Raw genomic sequence first — 23,500 nt, forward strand, 5'->3', positions numbered from 1 at the left:
GTGCACTTGGAGGGAGGCAACCCAAGGAAAAGTTCTGTCTCTTCCCCTGGGACGGGATCTAGAGGCTCCATTCTTCTGGGAGAGAATATCCAACTCAGGAAGACCGGGAATTAAGCCTAATCCCAAGAAGAAGGGCTGATTGGGAGGCAAGACCAACCCCAGGTAAAGGAGGGAAAGGGTTGGTCTACCCAGTTCTCTAGTCGTCCCAGAATCGGGGGGGAGGGAAGGAGGGACAGCAGGAGCTTTTGTAGGGAATGAAGTGACGTCACTCTTGGTTCTGAAATTGGACTGGGCTGGCCTCCTGTGCCATGTGTTTCCAATGGCAGATTGTCCCCTCTTCCTTTCCTTCAGACACCAGCATTGAGACTGAGCCACAGTCCCTAGACCTGACTTCAGAGGTACCACCCTTCGCAAGGTCAGTGGCTGGTCCAGCATTCCCTGCTCCGGATACCAATGGAAATATTCAGGTTACCCCCAGAAAAAGAAGGCACTGACCACAGGCCTCTCATACCAACAGTGTCTAATGTGAACACTTAGCCAACAGGCTATGAGAAGCCTAGCAGGCTAGACTGGCAGTTACAATAGTGAACAAGACACAGTCTTGCCCTTGTGGGGTTTATAGTCTAGACTGGAAAGTATAAATGGTAAAAAAAAACTTAGAAAACGCAAAGAAATTTGAAGAAGAAAAATTGTACTGTAATAGCTACTATGATGCTTTTATTGCATTTTCTTTCTTCCTTTTTCCTGCCATACCTGCAACATATGAAAGTTCCTGGGCCAGGGATGGAATCCTAGCCTCACCTATGACCCATACCACAGCTGTGGGAATGCCAGATCCTTAACTTACCTCTCTGGGCTGGGGTTCAAATCTGCACTGCCACAGAGACAGTGCTGGATTCTTAACCCACTGCATACAGCAGGAACTCCTTCTTGTTTTCTCATATATTTTTATTTTTATTTTATTTTTTTGTCTTTTTGCCTTTCCTAGTGCCATTCCCACGGCATGTGGAGGTTCCCAGGCTAGGGGTCTAATCGGAGCTGTAGCTGCTGGCCTACGCCAGAGCCACAGCAACTCAGGGTCCGAGCCGTGTCTGCAACGTACACCACAGCTCACGGCAATGCTGGATCCTTAACCCTCTGAGCAAGGCCAGGGATCGAACCCGCAACCTCATGGTTCCTAGTTGGATTCCTTAGCCACTGAGCCACGACAGGAACTCCCTCTCATATATCTTTACATTGTGTGTGTATACACACAAATATTTTGAATCACATATAGTAAGTTTTGTTTCATGCTTTTCCAAAACCATTTGCATCTAGTAAAATATACATAAAATGGAATTTATCATTTTAACCATTTTCATTTTATTTTATTTTGAGTTTGACAGATTTATTGGTATTTTAATAAAGACATTCATCTCAGTCGTTTCTCCTATCTTGACCTTGGGTTAACATTTCATTTGAGTCAAGAAACGAAAAGGCAGGAGAGGGATGTTATTTGAACATAAACATTAAAATGAAGGAGTTCCCGTCGTGGCGCAGCAGAAATGAATCCAAATAGGAACCATGAGGTTGCGGGTTTGATCCCCGGCCTCACTCAGTGGGTTAAGGATCCAGCGTTGCCATGAGCTGTGGTGTAGGTTGCAGACATGGCTCGGATCCTGTGTTGCTGTGGCTCTGGTGTAGGCCAGCGGCTACAGCTCTGATTTGACCCCTAGCCTGGGAACCTCCATATGCTGTGGGTGTGGCCCTCAAAAGACAAAAAGACCAAAAAAAACCAAACAAACCCCAAAACCTTAAAATGAACAAAATGGCAAGTTTGCCTGTGTTAAAGCAAGTTAAATTCATTTATCTTGATAGAGTTAAATCATGTAAGTAAGGACTAATATTTCTAGGGAATTCCCATCGTGGCTCAGTGGTTAATGAACCCAAATAGCATCCATGAGGATACCGGTTTGATCCCTGGCCTCACTTGATGGGTTAAGGATCTGGTGTTGCTATGGCTGTGGCACAGGCCAGCGGCTACAGCTCCGATTCAACTCCTAGCCTGGGAACCTCCATGTGCCGTGGGTGTGGCCCTAAAAAGACAAAAGACAAAAAATAAATAAATAAATAAATAAAACTAATAGTTCTATATACATTTCCATTGTTTTACTTGGGGCTTACTCTAAACTCAAATGCAAGTGAACAAAGTATTAGGAATATATACAGGCTGCTTCTCTGGAGCTATTACTTATTGAAAGAGCTCAGTGAGCAATTACCACCAATCAAGTAGTCTGAATCTGCCTCCAAATTTAACACTGTAGGAGTTTCCAAGAATATCATTATACTCTGTATTTCTTTTATGTGTGCCTGTGCTTTTAAAGATACATTTAACTGTCACTTGAAAAAATAATTCATATACAATACAAAAATACAAAATTACGAAATAAACGCAAATCCTACAATACACATAACAAAGTATATGCGGGCAAAGATCCCATAAAATATGTTTAAATATGCATTTTCTTTACTTCTATTTTTCAGTATCTAAAATGTGCTTTTGGGGTAGTGGGGGGATGTGCTTGGGCTGTGGGATGGAAATCCTGTGAAATCAAATTGTTGTGATCATTATACAACTACAGATGTGATAAATTCATTTGAGTAATTAAAAAAAATGAAAAAAAATAAAATGTGCTTTTGAAGTTCCCGTCATGGCTCAGTGGAAATGAATCTTACTAGCATCCATGAGGATGTAAGTTCAATCCCTGGCCTCACTCAGTGGGTTAAGGTTCTGGCATTTCTGTGTGCTGTGGTGTAAGTTGCAGATGCAGCTCGAATCTGGCTTTCCTGTGGCTGTGGTGTAGGCCGGCAGCTGCAGCTCTGATTCAACCCCTAGCCTGGGAACCTCCATATGCCACAGGTGCGGCCCTAAAAAAAAAAAAAAGGAAATAAAATAAAGTATGCTTTTGTGAGCCTCCTGGTTAATATGTATACAGTTAAAATAAACCATATTATGTGCTAAATAAGAATTCCTGTAATAAGTTCAAATCAAATTGGATTTCATAAGTTAGTAACTTAAATGCTTTCATAAAGTTACAGAAAGTGCATCTTTCTCATTTTCCATCTTCATACAACATTACTTTTTTTTTTTTTTTTGGTGTTTATACCCTTTAAAAATAAGAACAGCCAAATATTTAACTATGGACAGCTTAACTATTAAACAGCTTCCTTATGATTTGCCTTAAGGTCTGATGGAAATGCTTATAGGAACTAGCTAATAACAAAATCAAGAGAAGTGCATGCAAAATACTGATTTACTTTGGTAGCAAATGGTTGTTTTTTGAAGACTAATGAAGGTAGACAAGACCCTTTAAAGTGAAGTGGGCTATTTTAAGTTCTCAACAGTTTACATAAAATTTTAAAATATTCTTTTTAAAGAGCTAAGCATCTGTAGCCACTGATAGCAGTGCAATAACTAGTTTATGATGACTTGAAACAAAACAAATGCTCATTAGGAAAAAAGCTGTATTTTAATTTTATCTAATTTACTTTCTCAATCAATAGTCCAGAAACATTTTCGTCCCAATATAATACTCCCTTCTTTATAAGGCTGTTCCTGGGAACCAGACAGTTTAGATTAATAAGAGCGTTAACTTAGAAAGTAATTGCCGGAGTTCCCGTCGTGGCGCAGTGGTTAACGAATCCGACTAGGAACCATGAGGTTGCGGGTTCGGTCCCTGCCCTTGCTCAGTGGGTTAATGATCCGGCGTTGCCGTGAGCTGTGGTGTAGGTTGCAGACGCAGCTCGGATCCCGCGTTGCTGTGGCCCTGGTGTAGGCCGGTGGCTACAGCTCCGATTGGACCCCTAGCCTGGGAACCTCCATATGCCGCGGGAGCGGCCCAAGAAATAGCAACAACAACAACAAAAAGACAAAAAAAAAAAAAAAAGAAAGTAATTGCCTATAGTTTCAATAGGTAATAACTTTTTGCTTCCCTCTTAATGTGCTGATAGTTGTGTCTAAAAAAAAATGCAATTCTTAGAAAGGTGCCATTTCTGATTTTTTATTATCTGTGAATCTTTGGAAACTACTCACATGAAACTACAATATTAATAAACGTCTTGAAATCTATATAAAACATAAATTACCTCTAATTTCAAATTCTCATTTATTAGTGTACCAATCTTAAAAAAAAAAAAAAAGGTGGCTCCAAGCATAGTCTTAATACCATTCTTTAAAAAAGGAACCTGTTCTTTTTAGCTTTACACCCACCCCACACCCCAGCTTCAAAACACATCATTTAATTGTCTTGGTCATGAACATTTCCAAGATATTTTATATTTCGCTCCCATAGCGTCTGGTTATCAGAAAACCCATGCTTTCCTTTACTGAAGGAATTTCATCCTGCTGATGTTGGTGAATCCCTTCTAATATTCTTCATCCTCATCTTTGCTTCTGGAGGCATTTCCTCTGGTTCACTATCTCCATCTTCATTAAACACTGCTGCTACTGAAAGGGTTTTTGGAGCAAGAGTTGGAACATTTTGTAGAGGCTTACTTGAGCCAAGTTAAATGGATATGGCTGAGGCTTTCTTTGTCATCTGACTACCTATGGCAAATAATGGAGATCTTTGTAGGCTTTGTTGGGAGGTCTGCATCTTTTTCTTCAGCTGATTGCTTCTCAGCGCTGTGACTGGAACTTTCCCCTGCATTACTCTGGTGGCTCCAGCTCACTGCGGCTCTCAGGCTTCCTGATCTTAACCATTTTTAGATGTATTTAGTTGCATTATTTCACATAGTTATGCTACCTTCACCACTCTCCATCCCCAGAACTTTTTCAGCTTCTCAAATTGAAGCATGATACCCGTTAAACAATAACTTCCCATCCCCTTCTGTCCACTGCCCCTGGCAACCACCATTCTATCTTCTGGCTCTCCCAACTTGACTATTCTCAGTACCTCTCAGGAGTGGAATCATACAATGTATGTCCTTTTGTGACTGGCTTAATTCACCTAGCATAACGTCTTCAAGGTTCATCCATGTTGTAGCAGGTGTCAGAATTTGCATCCTCTAAGGCTAGTTTCCCATTGGATGTATTTACCACATTTAAAAAAATCTATTTATCCAGGAGTTCCTGTCATGGCTCAGCAGAAATGAATCCAATTAGTATCCATGAGGATGCAGGTTCCATCCCTGCCTCGCTCAGTGGGTTAAGGATCTGGCATTGCCATGAGCTGTGGTGTAGGTCACAGACACAGCTCGGATCTGGCTTTGCTGTGGCTGTGGTGTAGGCCAACAGCCACAACTCTGATTCGACCCTTAGCCTGGCAACCTCCATAGGCCATGGGTGCAGGCCCAAAAAGCAAAAAAATTAAAAAATAAAAAATAAATTAAAAAATCTGTTTATCCATTGTTGGACGTGTGGGTTATTTTCACCTTTTGGCTACTGAATACTTTTCAGGTGCCTGCTTTCCTTTCTTTTGGGTATGTACCCAGAAGTGGAATTGCTGAATCGTCTGAAAAATCTGTGTTTAATCTATGTTTAATTTTTTGAGGAACCACCATAATGTTTTCCACAGTGGCTGCACCAGTTTATATTCCCACCAGCAATACACAAAGGTTCCAATTTCATGACTATATAAAAAAGTTATTTATATTTTTATCTTATAGTTAGCAATCTATAAACAGCAGACAATAAAGCATCTAGAGGAGGGTTCTGACTTACATTTCCTGTTCCACCTCACCAGTAAGAGGTGGAAAACCCTTTGCCTCTCAGTGACTAGGCCTTCTGCTTTCAGGAACTCTTTTTTTTTTTTTTTCTTTTTTAGGACCACAGCTGCAGCATGTGGAAATTCCAGGCTGGGGGTTGGATGGAGCTGCTGCAGCTGCCGGCCTGCGCCCCAGCCATAGCAATGTGCCATCTGTTTCCTATGCCGCAGCTTGTGGCAAGGCCAGATCCTTAGCCCACTGAGTGAGGCCAAGGATTGAACCTGCATCCTTATGGATACTATGTCTGGTTCTTAACATGCTGAGTCTCAATAGGAACTCCAGGAACTCCCATTTTTTTTTTTTTTTTTTTGTCTTTTGTCTTTTTGTCTTTTTTTTGTTGTTGTTGTTGTTGCTGTTGTTGCTATTTCTTGGGCCGCTCCCGCGGCATATGGAGGTTCCCAGGCCAGGGGTTGAATCGGAGCTGTAGCCACCGGCCTACGCCAGAGCCACAGCAACTCGGGATCCGAGCTGCGTCTGCAACCTACACCACAGCTCACGGCAACGCCGGATCGTTAACCCACTGAGCAAGAGCAGGGACCGAACCCGCAACCTCATGGTTCCTAGTCGGATTCGTTAACCACTGCGCCACGACGGGAACTCCAGGAACTCCCATTTTTAATGACTGTATAATGTCCTACCACAAAATGTGCCAGAATTGTTAATATCCCTACTTATAGAACATTTAGATTGTTTCTAAATGTTTTACTCTTATAAATACTACTGAATATATTTACAGAAAAGTCTTTTTCCAAGTATAAGAGGGAAAAGCTGCTGTTCCTCATATACATAAAATAATCATGTAATTATGACTCATGTGATTATGGAGGCTGGTAAGTCTAGAGTCTATAGAGTCATGTCACTAGGTCCATTATAATTAGTATGGAGTCACAGATTTTTATTTTAATTAATAGGTTATAATTTGTTAATATCATTTCTTTTGATGCTCAGATTGGCCACAGGGAGCCATTTAGTTTGGCTTCTCTCTACTTTTGACATGTTCCCATCATTCTTTGAGCACTTGCTTTTTATATATATATATATATATATATATATATATATATATATATATATGTATGTATATATTACTCAATGAATTTATTACGTTTATAGTTGTACAGTGATCATCACAACCCAATTTTATATTCATCCCAAACCCCCAGTATCCCCCCACCCCCTAAGCACTTACCTTTTTGAGCACAATAAAAAGTTCCAGGTTCATTTGGTGCTTTCCAAACCCTGGAATCAGCCATTTATCCAGTGAGCTCTGGTATCTTTTAATGGCAGATGGTATTTAGAAACCAAGATCTGGGTGCTAAGTGTTATCATTGCTTTTGAGGTGTCACTCAGTAGAGAGAGCTGGGAAATACACACACATGTATCACACCCACACAAGACATCTTTATTTCTATTTCTGTTCCTTTATTAAATACCATACTGATACCTCTAATTCCAAAATCATACCTATGAGTCTCATCCTTTCCTTCCTTTTTTACATACCTTTTTTTTTTTTTGTCTTTTTAGGGCTACACCCATGCCATGTGGAGGTTCCCAGGCTAGGAGTCAAATAGGAGCTGCAGCTGCTGGCCACAGCCACGGCCACGGCCACGGCCACGGCCACAGCCACAGCCACAGCAATGCGGGATCCAAGCTGTGTCTGAAACCTACACCACAGCTCACAGAAACCCCGGATCCTTAACCCACTAAGTGAGGCCAGGGATCAAACCTGCGTCCTCATAGGTACCAGTCAGATTCATTTTCTGTTGAGCCACGATGGGAACTTCTACATATTTCTAACTTTGACATATGTTTACCAATTTTTTTTCTTTCTTTTTTTTTTTTTTTTTTTTGCTTTTTAGGGCCTCACTTGCAGCATATGGAGGTTCCCAGGATAGGGGTCTAATCAGAGCTACAGATGCTGGCCTGCACCACAGCCACAGCAACTCAGGATCTGAGCTATGTCTGCATCCTACACCACAGCTTATGGCAACGCCAGATCCTTAACCCACTGAGTGAGGCCAGGGATCAAACCCAAAACATCATGGTTCCTAGTTGGATTCGTTTCTGATGCGCCACAATGGGAACTCCTCTTTACCAATTTTTAACCTTTTTGACAATGAGAGAAACCTGGCTTCCATTATCCACAGTACATTTATACAGAAGGTAGTTTCAGAATTACTAACCCACACCAATATAAAAAGTAAAACCATTAACTAGAGTTCAGTATTTGTATTGTTCTTTCTGTCTTTGGCCTGAGGAAATATGGTCAACAGTCTATACATAAGGTACTTGGGCAACTTCTTTTTTTTCCCCTCTTCAGTGTGATTATATTGTTTATTTGAAATACAGTTACATTAATTAATTTATGTTTGTATTACATTTAGCTTTTTCCTCCATCTTTGTTTATTTTTGAGTTTGTGAAAACATTATCCTGATCCAAAAATGATAACCACACAAAAAGGCACATTCAGAGAAGTGTCATAAATACATATATACTCCCGCCACTGCTCAGTCTTTTCCACTTGGTTCCCACCTACTGCCTGTAGGTAACCAATCTTATTGGTTTCTGACTTATCCTTCCTATGCTGCTTTTTGCAGAAATGAGTAGATCCATGTACGTTTTCCTGTCTTCCTTCTCTCCCTCAAAAGGTGGCATGCTATAGTACTCTTTCGCTATTTTTACTTGATAGTATCCCATCAGTTTGTAGAGCTTGTCCTCATTCTTTCTTATAGCTGAATAATACTCTTTGGACCACTCTTCTATGAATGGGTGTTTAGTTTTCAATATTTTGCAACCAAAAATTCTTAGAATGGTATTGCTGGGTCAAAAGGTAAACATATATGAAATTTTGTTAGGTCTTGCTAACTTCCCATCCAAAAATTTTGAACTAATTTATATCCCCACCAGCAACAAATAAGAATACCTCCTGGAGTTCCCATCATGGCTCAGTGGTTAACGAATCCGACTAGAAACCATGAGGTTGCAGGTTCGATCCCTGCCCTCACTCAGTGGGTTAAGAATCTTGTGTTGCCATGATGTGTGGTGTAGGTCGCAGATGCGGCTCACATCCACCGTTGCTGTGGCTCTGGTGAAGGCCGGCAGCTACAGCTCGGATTCGACCCCTAGCCTGGGAACCTCCATATGCTGCAGGAGCGGCCCTAGAAAAGGCAAAAAGCCAAAAAAACAAAACAAAACAAAAAAGAATACCTCTTTCTGGGAGTTCCCACTGTGGTCCAGTGGAAACAAATTCGACTAGTATCCATGAGGAAAAATATCCAAAAGTTCAATCCCTGGCCTCGATCAGTGGGTTGGCCATCTGGTGTTGCCATGAGCTGTGAAATAGGTCAAAGACTAAGCTCGGATCCCGCATTGCTATTGCTGTGGTGTAGGATGGCGGCTACAGCACTATATCGACCCCCAGCCTCGGAACCTCTATATGCCACAGGTGCGGCCCTAAAAAGCAAAAAAAAAAAAAAAAAAAGAACACCTCTTTCTCCACAACCTCATCAATAGGATGTAATATTATACTTAAAAATTTTTGCCAATCAGTTAAGGGAGAATGGTATTTTATTATTTTGTTTGTTTTATGGCTACACCAGCGGCATGTGGAAATTCTCAGGCCAAGGACTGAATCTCAATCCTATGTCACAGCTGCAGCAGTGCTGGATCCTTTAACCCAGTGCTCAGGGTCAGGGATTGAACCCACACCTCCACAGCACCACAAGCAGCTGCAGTCAGATTCTTAACCTACTGTGCCATATTGGTGTTTTTGTTTTTTTTTTTAATTTGCATTTGAGTTGCATTTCTTTCTCTCTTTCTTTTTTTTTTTTTTTTTTTTTTTTTTTTTTGGCATATGGAGGTTCCCAGGCTAGGGGTCAAATCCGATCTGTAGCCACTGGCCTTATGCCACATTAACAGCAACGTCATCTAATGCATGGTCCTTTGTTTTGTTTCATCTGTGACCTACACCTCAGCTCACAGCAATGCTGGATCCTTAACCCACTGCGCAAGGCCAGGGATCAAAACCTGTGTCCTCATGGATACTAGTCAGATTTGTTTCCACTGAGCCACTATGGGAACTCCGAGTTGCACATCTCTTATCGTGAGTGAGATTGGCCATCATTGTATGCTTAAGGGGAATATATCTATATTATGGTTTGTGAAGTTTTTTATTATTAGGGTTTTTTTCCCCTCAGTTTTACAAAATACCTTTATTGAGATAAAATTCACATACCGTACAGTTCACTCACGGTGTACAATTTAGTGGTTTCTAATATATTCACAATTTTGTAACCATCACCATTAACTAATTTTGGGACTTAAAAAAAATTTTAAATATTTTTATCACCCACAAAAGAAACCCCACACCCATTAGCAATGACTCCACATTTGTCCTTAGACTCCCAGCCCCAGGCAATCACTGATCTACTTTCTTTTCCCATGGATTTGCCTATTCTTGACATTTTATATACTGTAAACACACATTATATATTAAAGTTATATTATTTATTATATCATGTAAGTGGATTCATTTGATATAATGCATGGTCCTTTGTCTTCTTTCACTTAGCATAAGTGATATAATACTTACAGTATTCCAGGCAGTTTCCAAATATTTAAGTCCCATAACAACTCTGAAATAGTTACTGTTATTGTTATCCTCATTTTTTTTGGCCACACTTGCGACATGCAGAAGTTTCCAGGCCAGGGATCGAACCTGAACCACAGCAGTGACAATGCCAGATCCTTAACCCTCTGAGCCACCACGGAACTCCTATCCTCATTTTATAGATGAGGAAACTGAGGCATGGAAAGGTTAAATATCTTACCTGAGGTCTCACAGCAATAAGAAGTGGGCTTTGGCATCAAGCAGATCTCAAGTCCGAGGTCCATTGCATGCCTACCATGTGACTTCCGGAATACTACATACACTCTCTCAAGTGTCTTTTTCTCACATGTTAGTTAAATGAGGGTAACAATGACTGAGTCAGGGTTGTTGAAGAATTAAATAATATGGCATAAGAAAAGCGCTTAGGAGTGGATTAAGGGTCTGGCATTGTCACTGGAGGGGCTTGGGTCACTGACGTGGCACAGGTTCAGTTCCTGGCCTGGGAACTTCCACATGCTGCGGGCATGGCCAAAAAAATAAAATAAAATAAAATAAGGAACTGGGCATCACCAAAAAGAGGCGGTGATTTTAGACTCCCTGGAGAGAAGGACCAGGCTCAGACATCACCACCTTATGGTTAAGGCCCCAAGAAGACCCTTCAGTCCTTGCTTGAATCCCTCTTCCTCCTCAAAAAAATAAAATAAAAAGTGCTTAGTCCAAGGCCTCAAACTTAGTAGGTATTCTTTTTTTTTTTTTTTTTTTTTTTTTGTCTTTTTGCCTTTTCTTGAGCCGCTCCCGCGGCATATGGAGGTTCCCAGGCTAGGGGTCTAATAGGAGCTGTAGCCACCGGCCTATGCCAGAGCCACAGCAATGCGGGATCCATGCCCTGTCTGCGACCCACACCACAGCTCACGGCAATGGCCGGATCCTTAACCCACTGAGCAAGGCCAGGGACCGAACCCTCAACCTCATGGTTCCTAGTCGGATTTGTTAACCACTGTGACATGACGGTAACTCCGGTATTCATTTAATTGTAGTGGTTATCAGCAGGTAGAGCCAGGTAAAGGCCTGACTTTGCGGGCATGGTTGACCCTGCCTCCCCCAGTGTTTAGGGGTACCTGAAATGCCAGCTTTTTTTTTTTATATATAATTTACATACCATGAGAGTCACCCTTTTAAACTGTGTAATTCAGGGGGGCTTTAGTATAGTCACAAGATTGTGCAGTCATCACCATTATTTAATTCCACAGCATTTCTCTCACCCCCTTGAAGAAACTCTAGACCCAATAGCAGTCAGTCCCCATTCTCTCCTCCCCGAACCCCTGGCAACCACTAATCTATCTCCCTCCCTCTCCCCTTCCTTCCTTCCACATGTAGAAGTTCTCAGGCCAGGAATCAAATCTTAACCACAGCTGAGGCAGAAGCCGCTGCAGTTGTGTCTGTAACCCGTTGTGCCACAGCAGGAACTCCAACCATTAATCTTTCTGTCTCTGTGGAGTTGTCTATTCTGGACATTTCATATAAATGGAATCATGCAATATGTGGTCTTTTGTATCTGGCTTCACTCACTTCAGGGTTCACTTATGTTGTAGCAAGTATCAGTACAGCCGTCCTTTTTATTGCCAAATAAGATTCCATTGTATGGATATGCTGTGTTTTATATGCCCATTTATATGTTGATGACATTTGGGTTGCTTCTACTCTGTGGCTTTTATGAATAATGCTGCTATGAACATTCATGCCCAAGTTTTTATGTGAAACATGTTTTCAGCTCCCTTGAGTATATTCCTAGGAGTGGAACTGCTGGGTCATATGGTGTATTTAACTTTGCGAAGAACTGCCAAACGGTTTTCCAAAGTAGCTCTGCCATTTTACATTCCCACAGTAAAGTATGAAGTGTTCCAATTTCTCCACATCCTCGTCAACACTTGTTACTGTCTGTCTTTTATTTTGGCCATCCTAGAGGGTGTGAAGTGGTACTTCACTGTAGTTTTTGTTTTTTTTTTTTTTCTCTTTGTAGTTTTGATTTGAATTTTCCTAGTAACTGATGGGGTTGAGTGTGAGATGCCAGCTTCTAGGTCAGCTTTTTCTGCCCACCCACACTCTTGTGTTTACTCTGGAAAGTCTCTCCCAGGTTCCTATTCATCTTCTGCCTGGAGTTAGTGGTCATTTTGGTGATATGTTCTTAATCAGGTGCTTTGGGGGGAGACCCTTGGGCAGGTTCCAGAGGTTGGGCAACTATGTCTAGGATTCAAGGCACATTTTTTTTCCTGTTGGCAGGTTTGATGTTACTCTTGAGGTTGGCACAGCCGTTGCCTAGGCTTGCCAAACTGCTGGGACAAAGCCAGCCTTTCCCCTGGCACCTCAGCGAGCAGGATCAGAAGTTCTTGGGCTGGAAATAATCTTGAGAGGCCGTCTCATCCATCCTTCTGCTGTAAGACAGTTAGAACCCCTTCCTGCCTCCCTACCAGATAGAGGAGGATCTCTAATGTCTTTCTTTACAAATCCCTGTAGGAAGAAATTCCTCTGGGCCCCTTTACCACCAGCCCGTGTTTTAGCAGCCGTCTGTGTTAGAGTCTGTGCTCTGACCCAGATCCCATCTTCCGCAGCCAGTTTCCTTGCATGCTTTCCTTTCTCGGGGGATGCGTGTGACAGCCGCTCCCCAGGAGGGGCTTCATCCTCCGGTCAGATAAATCTGCTTTGGCTGGAGAAGCCCTCCCGTGAGGAAGTGCAGACCAAGCCAGGCCCCTCCAGGGGACTTCATAGGCTGAATGACCTTGTCACTTGGCTGTGCCTGGGCCAGCCGCTTTGAAGAAGAGGCTTTCTGACAGGCTCCAGGTTGTGTGTTTATCCTGAGGCCGGGCCGTTCCAAACGCATGTTTCAGAGTTTAGAGGTTGCGTCCAGCCAGCCTGGTGGGTGGTGATCAAACGCAGGTGGGGACCATCTGGCTGGGCCTGTCGCTTGCAGCCAGTCAAGCGAGGCCCGGCCTGCCCACCGCAGAGCTGGCCCGGAGAGCACCCCGTGTGGAGGCAGATGGTGTACACGTGCATGTGTGTGTGTGCACACCCAGGCATGCATGTGCATGGGTGCACAGCCCTCCTTAGAGGCGGTGCTGCTCGGACGCATGAGACCTCTCTTTCCGCATCTGAGGGCACTCCTCATTGCCCAGCCCCAGGAGCATGTTCCTTTTAGTCTGTTTCTCCAGTTTTTGTGGTTAGAAATCATATATTTTTCTTGGCCTGAGATAAAAGCCCTGGAGTAGTGGTCTCATACATTTTACAAAGCTGCCTCTAATTGGTGGCTGCTTGAAATCTTCCCTTTGCCCTAGTGACCCATCTCCTTTTATCGAGTTCTAACTCCGAGTCAGTCTTGCATTACCCCAGGTTTTCACACCCCTCTCAAGCCTAGAGCCCTTGGAAGGCAGCTCCTCCAGCCTCAGCTTGTTAAGCAAGTCCCTCAGCTTCTCTGCACGGAATTGCCCCCAAACAGGGCAATTCCGCAAGGAAAGAAGAGAGCTTACACTGGCATCTGGGCAGGCATTTTCTAACATGCTCTCCACAATTCTTAAGTAGGTACCCCCAAATGGAGTCTGCCTCCCACATCGCTAGATACCCAGAGAAAATGATGATTCTCAGGCCTCCTTTTCGGTCTTTTAGAGAACTTCACTTATCAGCAGTGATCTCCTCGCTGCAGCAAATGCAGGAGGGCTGGACCCACCCTGGGTCAGAGCTGCTGAGATGTTGGAATCTCTCTGTCCAGGCTCCTGATCTGGCCTCTTGTAGGGGGATGATGATGATGATGGAGGAGAGATGCCATGTGGAAGCCCAGGGTTGGGCACTGACTGTCACCATCCCGTCAGTGTTCCCCCCTTCTGACCCCCAGTTCCAGTAGCTTGGCTCATGAGGAGGTATTGGCTGTCATCTTATTTTATGGCTCGTATCTGTATATTGAGGAGTTTAGACGTATATAATCACTGTGGCTCATGTTTGTACAAGATATAATTGCTGAAAATTATATCATGAACATATCTTACTTTTTAACCCTTCCTGGGCTGGCAAGCCTCCTGTAGTCCTCAGGAGCCCCTCCCTGGATGCTTCCCTCACCCAAGGAGGTGCCACTCCCAACCACCAGGCCCTGCTCCCTAGCCTGCATCATTTCCCTCTCTGGCAGAAGTTCACTTCAGGGGCTCCCCTGGAGACTCAGGCTCCTGCGTTTCCTAGCAGACAGGAAGACAGGCACTGCTCCCCTGCCTCATCGTCACTATGATGTGTGTGGTCACAGAGACGGGAAACCCTCATCACTGCGGGCCAGTCGGGGATGGGAAGACAGGGCAAAGCGGGCTTCCTCGAGGTTCCAGTGATTGGAGAGTGCACACGGGGATGCCAGGTTTCAGGAAGAGGATGTGCTGATTGCTGAGTGCACGTGGGGTGCCAGGTTCCAGGAAGACCCCGGCGCCTCCCAGCATTTAGAATCTGCCTTGGGACCCATCCTCAAATGTGGAGTGTGGAGGCCAGCCAGCTTAGCTCAAGGATTGTCCCCTTGTGGGGCAGGTGGAGGTGGGAGTTGAGCAAGGGTCTCAGCCTTACAGAGTGTACAGTAGGACATGTGTCCTTAGTAAACCAGGTAGGCGCTTAGTAATAGCTTGAAGGAATAAAGATGTGAATAAGGGAGATTTTCGGTAATAGAGCCTCAATCATACAGAATGGAATGTTCCAAGCCACAAAATCTGGAACTTGTAATTCACAGTGCCAGCAGGGGAATTTGATTGGTGGAGCTGAAGTCATTCACATGTACCATAGCTGGCAGGATGGCTAGGCTAGAGTTCTGATTCTTTACAGACTATGCAGATCCTTCCTCTCCTCAAGGCTCATACCCTTAGTTTCCTCTGACTAGGGGATTTGGAGCCAAGGCCACCAAAAAAGGGGGAGAGCTTTCATTAGACAGCAAAACAATGTTTTCCCCAAGGCAATTAAACTAAAACCATTTGCTTTTTATTCCTTCCAGATTCACAGGAACAGATGGACCTAGTGGTTTTGGCTTTGAGTTGACATTTCGTCTGAAGAGAGAAACAGGGGAGTCTGCGCCCCCAACATGGCCAGCAGAGCTAATGCAAGGCTTGGCCAGATATGTGTTCCAGTCAGGTAAGAGCCCCAGGAGCTGGCTGGTGTGGTTGTCCTTTCACCATGAGCCTGCTTGGGCTGGGAACCTGCAGGTAGACTCTGATGTCCTTAGAGGTACCTTTCCTGGAGGGCTGTATCCCATTGGTACCACGAGGTGGCTTGTTTCTTGGCATTTCCTGGGTGGAAGGCTGCCTGGGCCATGGCGGGGAATGATATGTCACTGTGACCTCTGGCAGAAAGTGCAAAGTGGGAGTCCCCAACACCCTGGGCCTGGGTTGCAACCTGCCAGCCATACTTCTGATTCCCAGCAAGCTGAAGGCCCAGCCTGGAGCTGACCAGCTCTTTCCCGCAGTTAACACAGTCCTTGCCCTCTGTTCCCAGGGGCCTGGCCACCTCTGTTTCTGGGGCCACAAGCACACATATTAATCTTGGCCAAGGCTGGAGTTAACAGAGAGAAAGAATTGCCAGGAGCTTGCTCCCTCACAATGTGAAGAGGAAGCTGGAATCAGGCAGAACCTTGATTTCTGACTAGAAATATTTGATTCAAATGACTCAGGTGCCCTTCAGGGGCTGGTCCTGTGCTTCTGTACCCCCACCCCCAGAGACTGCTAATATGGAACCTGTAGTGGGGACTTTGTGCTGGGAGCCTTGGTCACATACCCTTAACTCAGTTGTCCAATGGGATGGAAGGCGGCCATGCTCACCACTGTACCACCAATGCTACTTGTCCTCCAGTGGAATGAAATGTTGGAGTGAATTTCAGTGCCTTTATGGAGGGTTTCATATCATCTGAATGTTTTTATGTGGTTAATTAATTGCTCAGAAACATCTCCCATATGACTTCATATTTTGTTTCTTTGGTTTGGTAAGAAGCAATGAAAGCCAAGACACTTCTGTCCATCTCTTGCTCCCTGACTGCCATAGATAGAAGCAGACCAACATCTAAGTCAAGGTCCCTCAAAGTATGGTCCTTTGACGCCTGCCTCAGAATCATCTGGAGAGCTGGTTGCAAGTGCACATTCCTGGGCCACAGAGATCCCTGACTCAAAATCATGGGTGGGGGTTGATGTCCCCAGATGTTTCTAGTAGAGACTAAATTTGAGAGAACCATAGATCTGACTTTTTTTTTTTTTTAGCCTTGAGTAGGTTATAAATTGGAGGTGCAATGACCATCTAGGTTGAAGCCCTCTGCCCTCATTCCAGAGCCTTTGGGCCAGTCGTTGGCCAGATGGCCATCATATAATAGGAGTGAGCCTTAACTACATCCACTGTTGTGTGTCCTATGGGATGGTTCCCTTTTGGAGGCTGCAGTGGGTCTTCTCTAAGCAAGGGTTCCCAAACCTCGCTGCTCATGAGATCCCTTAGGATCTCAACACACTGATTCCCAAACCCCCTGCAGGGCTGTGATTCATTTGGCCAGAGGTGGGACTGGGGCATCTGTTTCTTAACTAGCTTCCCAGGGGATTCACATGCAGCTGCTCTGGGGATGTTGTTTGGACTCTAAAGGACTGTTGACAGGAAGATGTATCATTCACAGGGGCAGGGGAAGCAGCTGCCTGAAGCAGCTGGCCCATGTGATTTGGTGCTGTCCTAGCATGGTCTGCACTGTCTTTTAACACCGTGCCAGGAGTCTACTGCCTGAACCTGTTGTGTCCTCTTCCCCTCCCTTCTTGGGATGCCAGAAGCTGATTCCGATAAGGAGCTGTCTTTGAGTTCTGTCTTTGAGAACTGTCTTTCTTGACATAGAATTTGGTCTACTGTAGGAAGTGGGGGGCACTCGGTGGGGGGGGGGCAGCTCTAAAGACTAGGCAACCTCTTTCTTGTAGAGACAGGTAAACTTCCTGCCCACTGCTTAAGCCAGTGCATTTATATGTTTGTTTGCACTTGATATACCTGCTCAGATGGATCAAGATCAGAGAAATGTAAATAAAGCAGGTGTTATGTATCACTGTCAGGTGGAGTCAAGCAGATGAACTTCTGAAATAGTTCTGATGTTAAGTTCTGAAATAATAATGCAGGTGAGAGGAAAAATAGGATTTGATTTGCAAGGGTTTATTTCAGCCACACAGTAAACATCACAGTGACTGTTTTGCAACACTAATGTGATCACTGATTCAGGAACATTATCAACAGATGCCAAAACCATTGGATAAAAAAGATCGTCAGAGGAGTTCCCTTCCTGGTTCAGTGTTAACAAACCTGACTAGGATCCATGAGGATTCGGGTTCCATTCCTGGCCTTGCTCAGTGGGTTGAGGATCTGGCGTTACCATGAGCTGTGGTGTAGGTCACAGATGCAGCTTGGATCCTGCATTGCTATGGCTGTGGTATAGGCTGGCAGCTGTAGCTCTGATTTGACCCCTAGCCTGGGAATTTCCAAAAGCCACGGGTGCGGCCCTAAAAAAAAAAAAAAGAAAAGAAAAATATTGTCAGGGGAGTTCCCAGGGTGGCTCAGTGGGTTAATAATCCAACAGGCATCCATGAGGATGCAGGTTCCATCCCTGGCCTCACCCAGTGAGTTAGGGATCCTGTGTTGCCTCGATCTGTGGCGTAGGTTGCAGATGTGGCTTGGATCTGGTGTTGCCTTGGCTGTGGTGGAGGCCAGCAGCTGCAGCTCTGCCTCAACCTGGGAACTTCTGTATGTCATACGTATGGCCCTAAAATGAAAAACAAGAGCAAAAAAGATTGTCAGGAGAAGTTCCCGTGGCTAAGCAGGCTGAAGATCCATTGTTGTTGCTGCTGCTGCCTGTGTGTCTGCTGTAGTGCTGGTTCCATCCCTGGCCTGGGAAAAGTGCCATGAGTGCAGCCAAAAAAAAAAAAAAAAAAAAAGATCGTCAGGGTACAAGAGATTCATAAGAACTCAAAGAACCCCTCCACAGATTACTTATTTGCTACAAAAAGAGAAATAATACCTTTACAAGGAAGGGTTTGGGTAGGCATCGCCTTAACCAGATGATCAAATGTAGACACACAAAAATGGAACAGATGGCTACCGTATACCTTCTACATGTTATACTGTAAAAACTCGACTGGGTAACACTCTTCCAAAAAAGTTTCACCTGAATTGAATCCTGAGCATGCAGTCGGACAAATCCAGCCTGTGGGATATTTTTACAAGACAACTGCCTGGACTCTTCAAAAATGTCAGTGCTCTGAAAGATAAAATGGCAAGGAGCTGAGGCTGTCCTAGATCCAAGAAAACACGACAGTTTAAATGTATTTATGATCCTTGATTGGGTCCCTGAATTGAAAAAAAAATGATCATTTTTAGGGCAATTAGAAAAAATATAACGACAGGCTGTGTATTAGATGACAGTATTTTACATCTGTGAAATTCCTGGGGTGTGATATGGGATTATGGTTATATAGGAGAGAAAAGCTGAAGTGTTTATGAATAAACTGACTTGATGTCTGCAACTTAATTTTTGAATGATTTGGCAAAAAAAAATGTAGGGGGGTTGGGCAAGAGAGAAGAGAAAAAGCAAATATGACCAAATGTTACTGGTGAATCTACTGTCCATCTAACTTCCGTGGGATTGAAATTTTTGAAAATAAAAGGTGTGGCTATTTCTTGATTGTACATTGACTGGTGTTGCTTCACAGTCCCATCTGCTCTGATGGCCCCTTTTATGGTGTCTGTAATGTGGCAGCTGTAGTTCATGCCTGCAGATCACTTCAGGCCTTTCATAGCAGCAGCAGGATGACCACACTTCTAAAAGTATGATACTTGAGGAGTTCCTGTCATGGCACAGCAGAAGCGAATCTGACTAGGAACCATGAGGTTGTGAGTTCGATCCCTGGCCTTGCTCAGTGGGATAAGGATCTGGCATTGCTGTGACCAGTGGTGTTGCAAACTTGGCTCGGATCCTGTGTTGCCGTGGCTATGGCTATGGGGTAGGCCAGCTGCTAAAGCTCCCATTCGACCCCTAGGAACCACCATATGCTGCAGGTGTGGCCCTAAAAAGCAAAAAAAAAAAAAAAAAAAAGTGATACTTGATCTTCTGTTTTCCAGATTTCCATAATATGGTTGTACAGCTTGGATAATAGCTAAACCAAATCTACCTTAAATTCTTCTTAAAACATGGCCAGTGGTAATAATTACTTAAGCAATAGGAAAATAGTAAGGTATATGGCAAATGGGAGTTCCCTGGTGGTCTAGCGGTTAGCACTTGGTACTTTCACCACTGCACCCTGGGATCGATCCCTGATCTGGGAACTGAGAGCCCACAGGAAGCTGCTGCATACTTTGGCCAAAATACACACACACACACACACACACACGGAGCAACTGATGTAAGAAGATCATGGGAGTTCCCGACGTGGTGCAGCAGAAATGAACCCGCCTAGGAACCACGAGGTTGTGGGTTCGATTCCTGGCCTCTCTCAGTGGGTTAAGGATCCGGTGTTGCTGTGAGCTGTGGTGTAGATTGCAGACGCGGCTCGGATCTGGTGTTGGTGTGACTGTGGCATAGGCCAGTGGCTACAGCTCTGATTAGACCCCTAACCTGGGAAACTCCATATGCCACAGGAGCGACCCTAAAAAAAAAAAGAGAAGATCATGGCTATGAGCCTGAGTGGTGATGACAATAGTTTATATTTAGTATGTGATTTCTTTTTTTTTTTTTTTTCTTTGTCTTTTGTTGTTGTTGTTGTTATTGTTGTTGTCGTTGTTGTTGCTATTTCTTGGGCCGCTCCCGCGGCATATGGAGGTTCCCAGGCTAGGGGTGGAATCGGAGCTGTAGCCACCGGCCTACGCCAGAGCCACAGCAACTCGGGATCCGAGCCGCATCTGCAACCTACACCACAGCTCATGGCAACGCCGGATCGTTAACCCACTGAGCAAAGGCAGGGATCGAACCCTCAACCTCATGGTTCCTAGTCGGATTCGTTAACCACTGCGCCACGACGGGAACTCCGTATGTGATTTCTGAGCCAGGCATGATAGTACGTGCTCATTTAACATCGAGTAAAGCCCTGTGAGTTAGGCACTGTGTCATACCAGCTTCACAGTTGCAGAAAGCAAGGCAACACAGAGAGGCGAAGTAGTTTGTTCAAAATGACACATTTGGCAAGTGCAAAGGAAAGTTGGAACCTAAGCATTGTAGCTCCTAAAGCCGCTCTCTTAACCATGAGACCACGTTGCCTGTAGTAGCTCAGCTGATGTTTGGGCTATTACTTGTCTCAGGCTGGACAGTGAGACTTGAGAATCATCCACATGGACTGATGGCCTCTGAGCTCCAGCATGCCTTGCTTGGGTATTCTGGAATATTTGGAAAATAGAGGGAGGCAAAAGCAATTCACAATATTACTCAAACCCTCCTTTTTTTTTTTTTTTTTTTTTTTTTTTTTTGCTTTTTAGGGCCACACCTGCAGCATATGGAATTTCCCAATCGAGGGGCCAAATCAGAGCTTCAGCTGCCCGCTACAGCCACAGCCACATGGATCCGAGCTGTGTCTGTGACCTACGCCACAACTCATGACAGCACCGGATCCTTAACCCATTGATCGAGGCCAGGGATCAAACCCGTGTACTCATGGATGCTAGTAACCAGCTGAGCCACAAGAGGATCGCTCTTCTTCTCTTCTCCTCTCTTCCCTTCCCTTTTCTATTTTTTCTTTCTTTTCCTTTTCTTCTCTCTTTTTTTATCTTTTTTCCCCTTCTCCTTTCTCTTTCCCCTTCCCTCCCCCCCTTCCTCACATCCCTGCATCCTTTTTTTCTTGTTTCACTACAGGAAGGTCCTCAGCTCCACGTGCCCGAAGTCGCTGGTAATAATAGGCTAGGTAACCTCGTTTCCGCTTCTCTCTGGTACTCTTTGCCATTCCGCACATTGCTGCCAGATCAAGGGGGCAGCTCAGTGTGATGGTTAAGAGCATGGCCCTGGGCCCAGACTGCCTGCGCTTTTATTGCCATTCTGCCAATTACTGCCTCCTGACCTTGGGCAACATAATATATTTGTTCATCTATAAAGCAGAGAGAATAATAGTAACTAGGCATGAAGGTATTGAGATGATGGAATGAGTCAATACCTGAAAAGCACTTAGAAGTGTGCCTGATACACACTAAGTCTTACATAAGTATTACCTGTGATTATTATTATTATTCAGTCTTCAAAAACACTATATGAATAGAGAAGGTGGGTGCCTTGGTCTTTTTCTGCAGTGTTAATAAAGAACCCTTTTTACAGGAAAACCCTAATAGGAAGGAGATGCATCGCTTGTCCCTGAATTGGATGCCTGCCTCAGCTGATAGGATGACATTAGGTGCCACTATCTTTCTTCCACACAGAAAATCAGTAATAGTGATACAAATAAAATTATCTTATTTTGTACATAACATTGTAAAACCAAAAAGTAAATTTGAGTTCAACTGTGGCTCTTTGATTTATGTAGTTGGCAGTGCCTATAAAGTCTCATACAAGTCAAATCCTATTCTAAATGCAATACAACCCATGCAGTTTTGTGGGGCCTTATAAGTAAATCTATTTGTAAGGTGAAGAATCTCTTTTTTTTTTTTTTTGTCTTTTTAGGGCCTCACCTGCGACATATGGAGGCTCCCAGGCTAGGGGTCCAATTGGAGCTGTAGCCGCTGGCCTATGCCACAGCCACTGCAACGCAGGATCTGAGCTGCATCTGTGACCTATACCACAGTGCATGGCAACACTGGATCCTTCATACACTGAGTGAGGCCAGGGATCGAACCAGCATCCTCATGGATGCTAGTTGGGTTCCTTAACCATTGAACCACAACAGGAGCTCCAGAGAATCTTTTTATAGTGTGAATAATTGCCCCTTATTATGACTGTATGTAAGGGCTTTCCATTTTTCTCAGAGCATGGCACACTCTCCTGATGCTGCAAAGAACCTCCCTAATGACATGTAGGTGTTACTCTGTCCCCGGTCTTGTTACACTCTACAAGGGTTACACATATGCCATTATACAGAACACGTATTTTATGTTCAATGCGCACATAGATAGAGCCACGTGTGTACAGCAGCGTAGTTCTGTGTGATGGTCGTACCTCACCTGGGCTGTCCACCTTAAACTCGGTGACTTACCTGGAGTACCCTGCCCATTAGCATGTGAGAGCATGCTGAGCACTAGCAAGTAAGTGGGATGCTTAGACCTGCTTTTCTTTTCTTTTTCTTTTTTTCTTTTTTTTTTTTTGGTCTTTTTTTGTCTTTTTGCCATTTCTTGGGCTGCTCCCGTGGCATATGAAGGTTCCCAGGCTAGGGGTCCAGTCGGAGCTGTAGCCACCAGCCTACGCCACAGCCACAGCAACTCAGGACCTGAGTCGCGTCTGCAACCTTCACCACAGCTCACGGCAACGCCGGATCCTTAACCCACTGAGCAAGGCCAGGGATCGAACCTGCAACCTCATGGGTCCTAGTCAGATTCGTTAACCACTGCGCCACAATGGGAACTCCTAGACCTGCTTTTCTAGGTCTAGACAGCCTCCATGACGTTGCCATCCAGACTTAGAAATGGCATCAGGGCTGTGGGAGGCAAGGGAAAGGGACAGCAAGACCCTGGGCGGAGCAATGGGGAGTGGTGATGCCCATGCTCAGGTGTGGGCTGCGAGAGGCTGCCTCCGGAGCGTGCTCCGAAGGATAACTTGAACAGATTCTTTAACTTAGCCCCGACCTGCTGGAGGGCAGTTTGCTTAGAAGATGGGAAGCTGAACTGTAGAGAAAAGGAAGTGGAAAGGTGAGAGCCTGGGAGAGAAGAGTATCCCAAGAAGGTGAAGGAGCCAAGATGTGGGGGTGGGGCAGGTTAGTATTTATTTTAGTTGGGATGCCTCTAATCATAGCAAATATTAGAAGCCCAGCCCAAACTGCCTGACACAATAACAGACTTTATTGGCCCAGGTTACTGGGATGTCCAGGGTTTCAGGCATGGCTTGACCTATATGTTCAGCTTTCCTCAGGGCTCTGACTTGTGTGTTAGTCTTGTGCCGCAGACCCACTCTGCCCGTGTGCCAGGGAAGATGAGCACCACCAGCCAGAGTTTCCAGTTCTCCCAGCTTTAGG

The 23,500-nt window shown here is 44.5% G+C and overlaps 1 protein-coding gene across 1 annotated transcript in view; it reads left to right on the forward strand.

Moving 5' to 3' along the window:
* SUFU (SUFU negative regulator of hedgehog signaling) overlaps positions 1–23,500 on the forward strand; it is a 128,064-nt gene that overhangs the window by 29,696 nt on the left and 74,868 nt on the right. Inside the window, 1 exon segment of the mRNA XM_021072750.1 lies at positions 15,358–15,494. Coding sequence (XP_020928409.1) covers positions 15,358–15,494 — 137 coding nt within the window.

The sequence above is a fragment of the Sus scrofa genome, chromosome 14 (assembly GCF_000003025.6).
Source record: "Sus scrofa isolate TJ Tabasco breed Duroc chromosome 14, Sscrofa11.1, whole genome shotgun sequence".
In the NCBI taxonomy this organism is placed as follows: Eukaryota; Metazoa; Chordata; class Mammalia; order Artiodactyla; family Suidae; genus Sus; species Sus scrofa.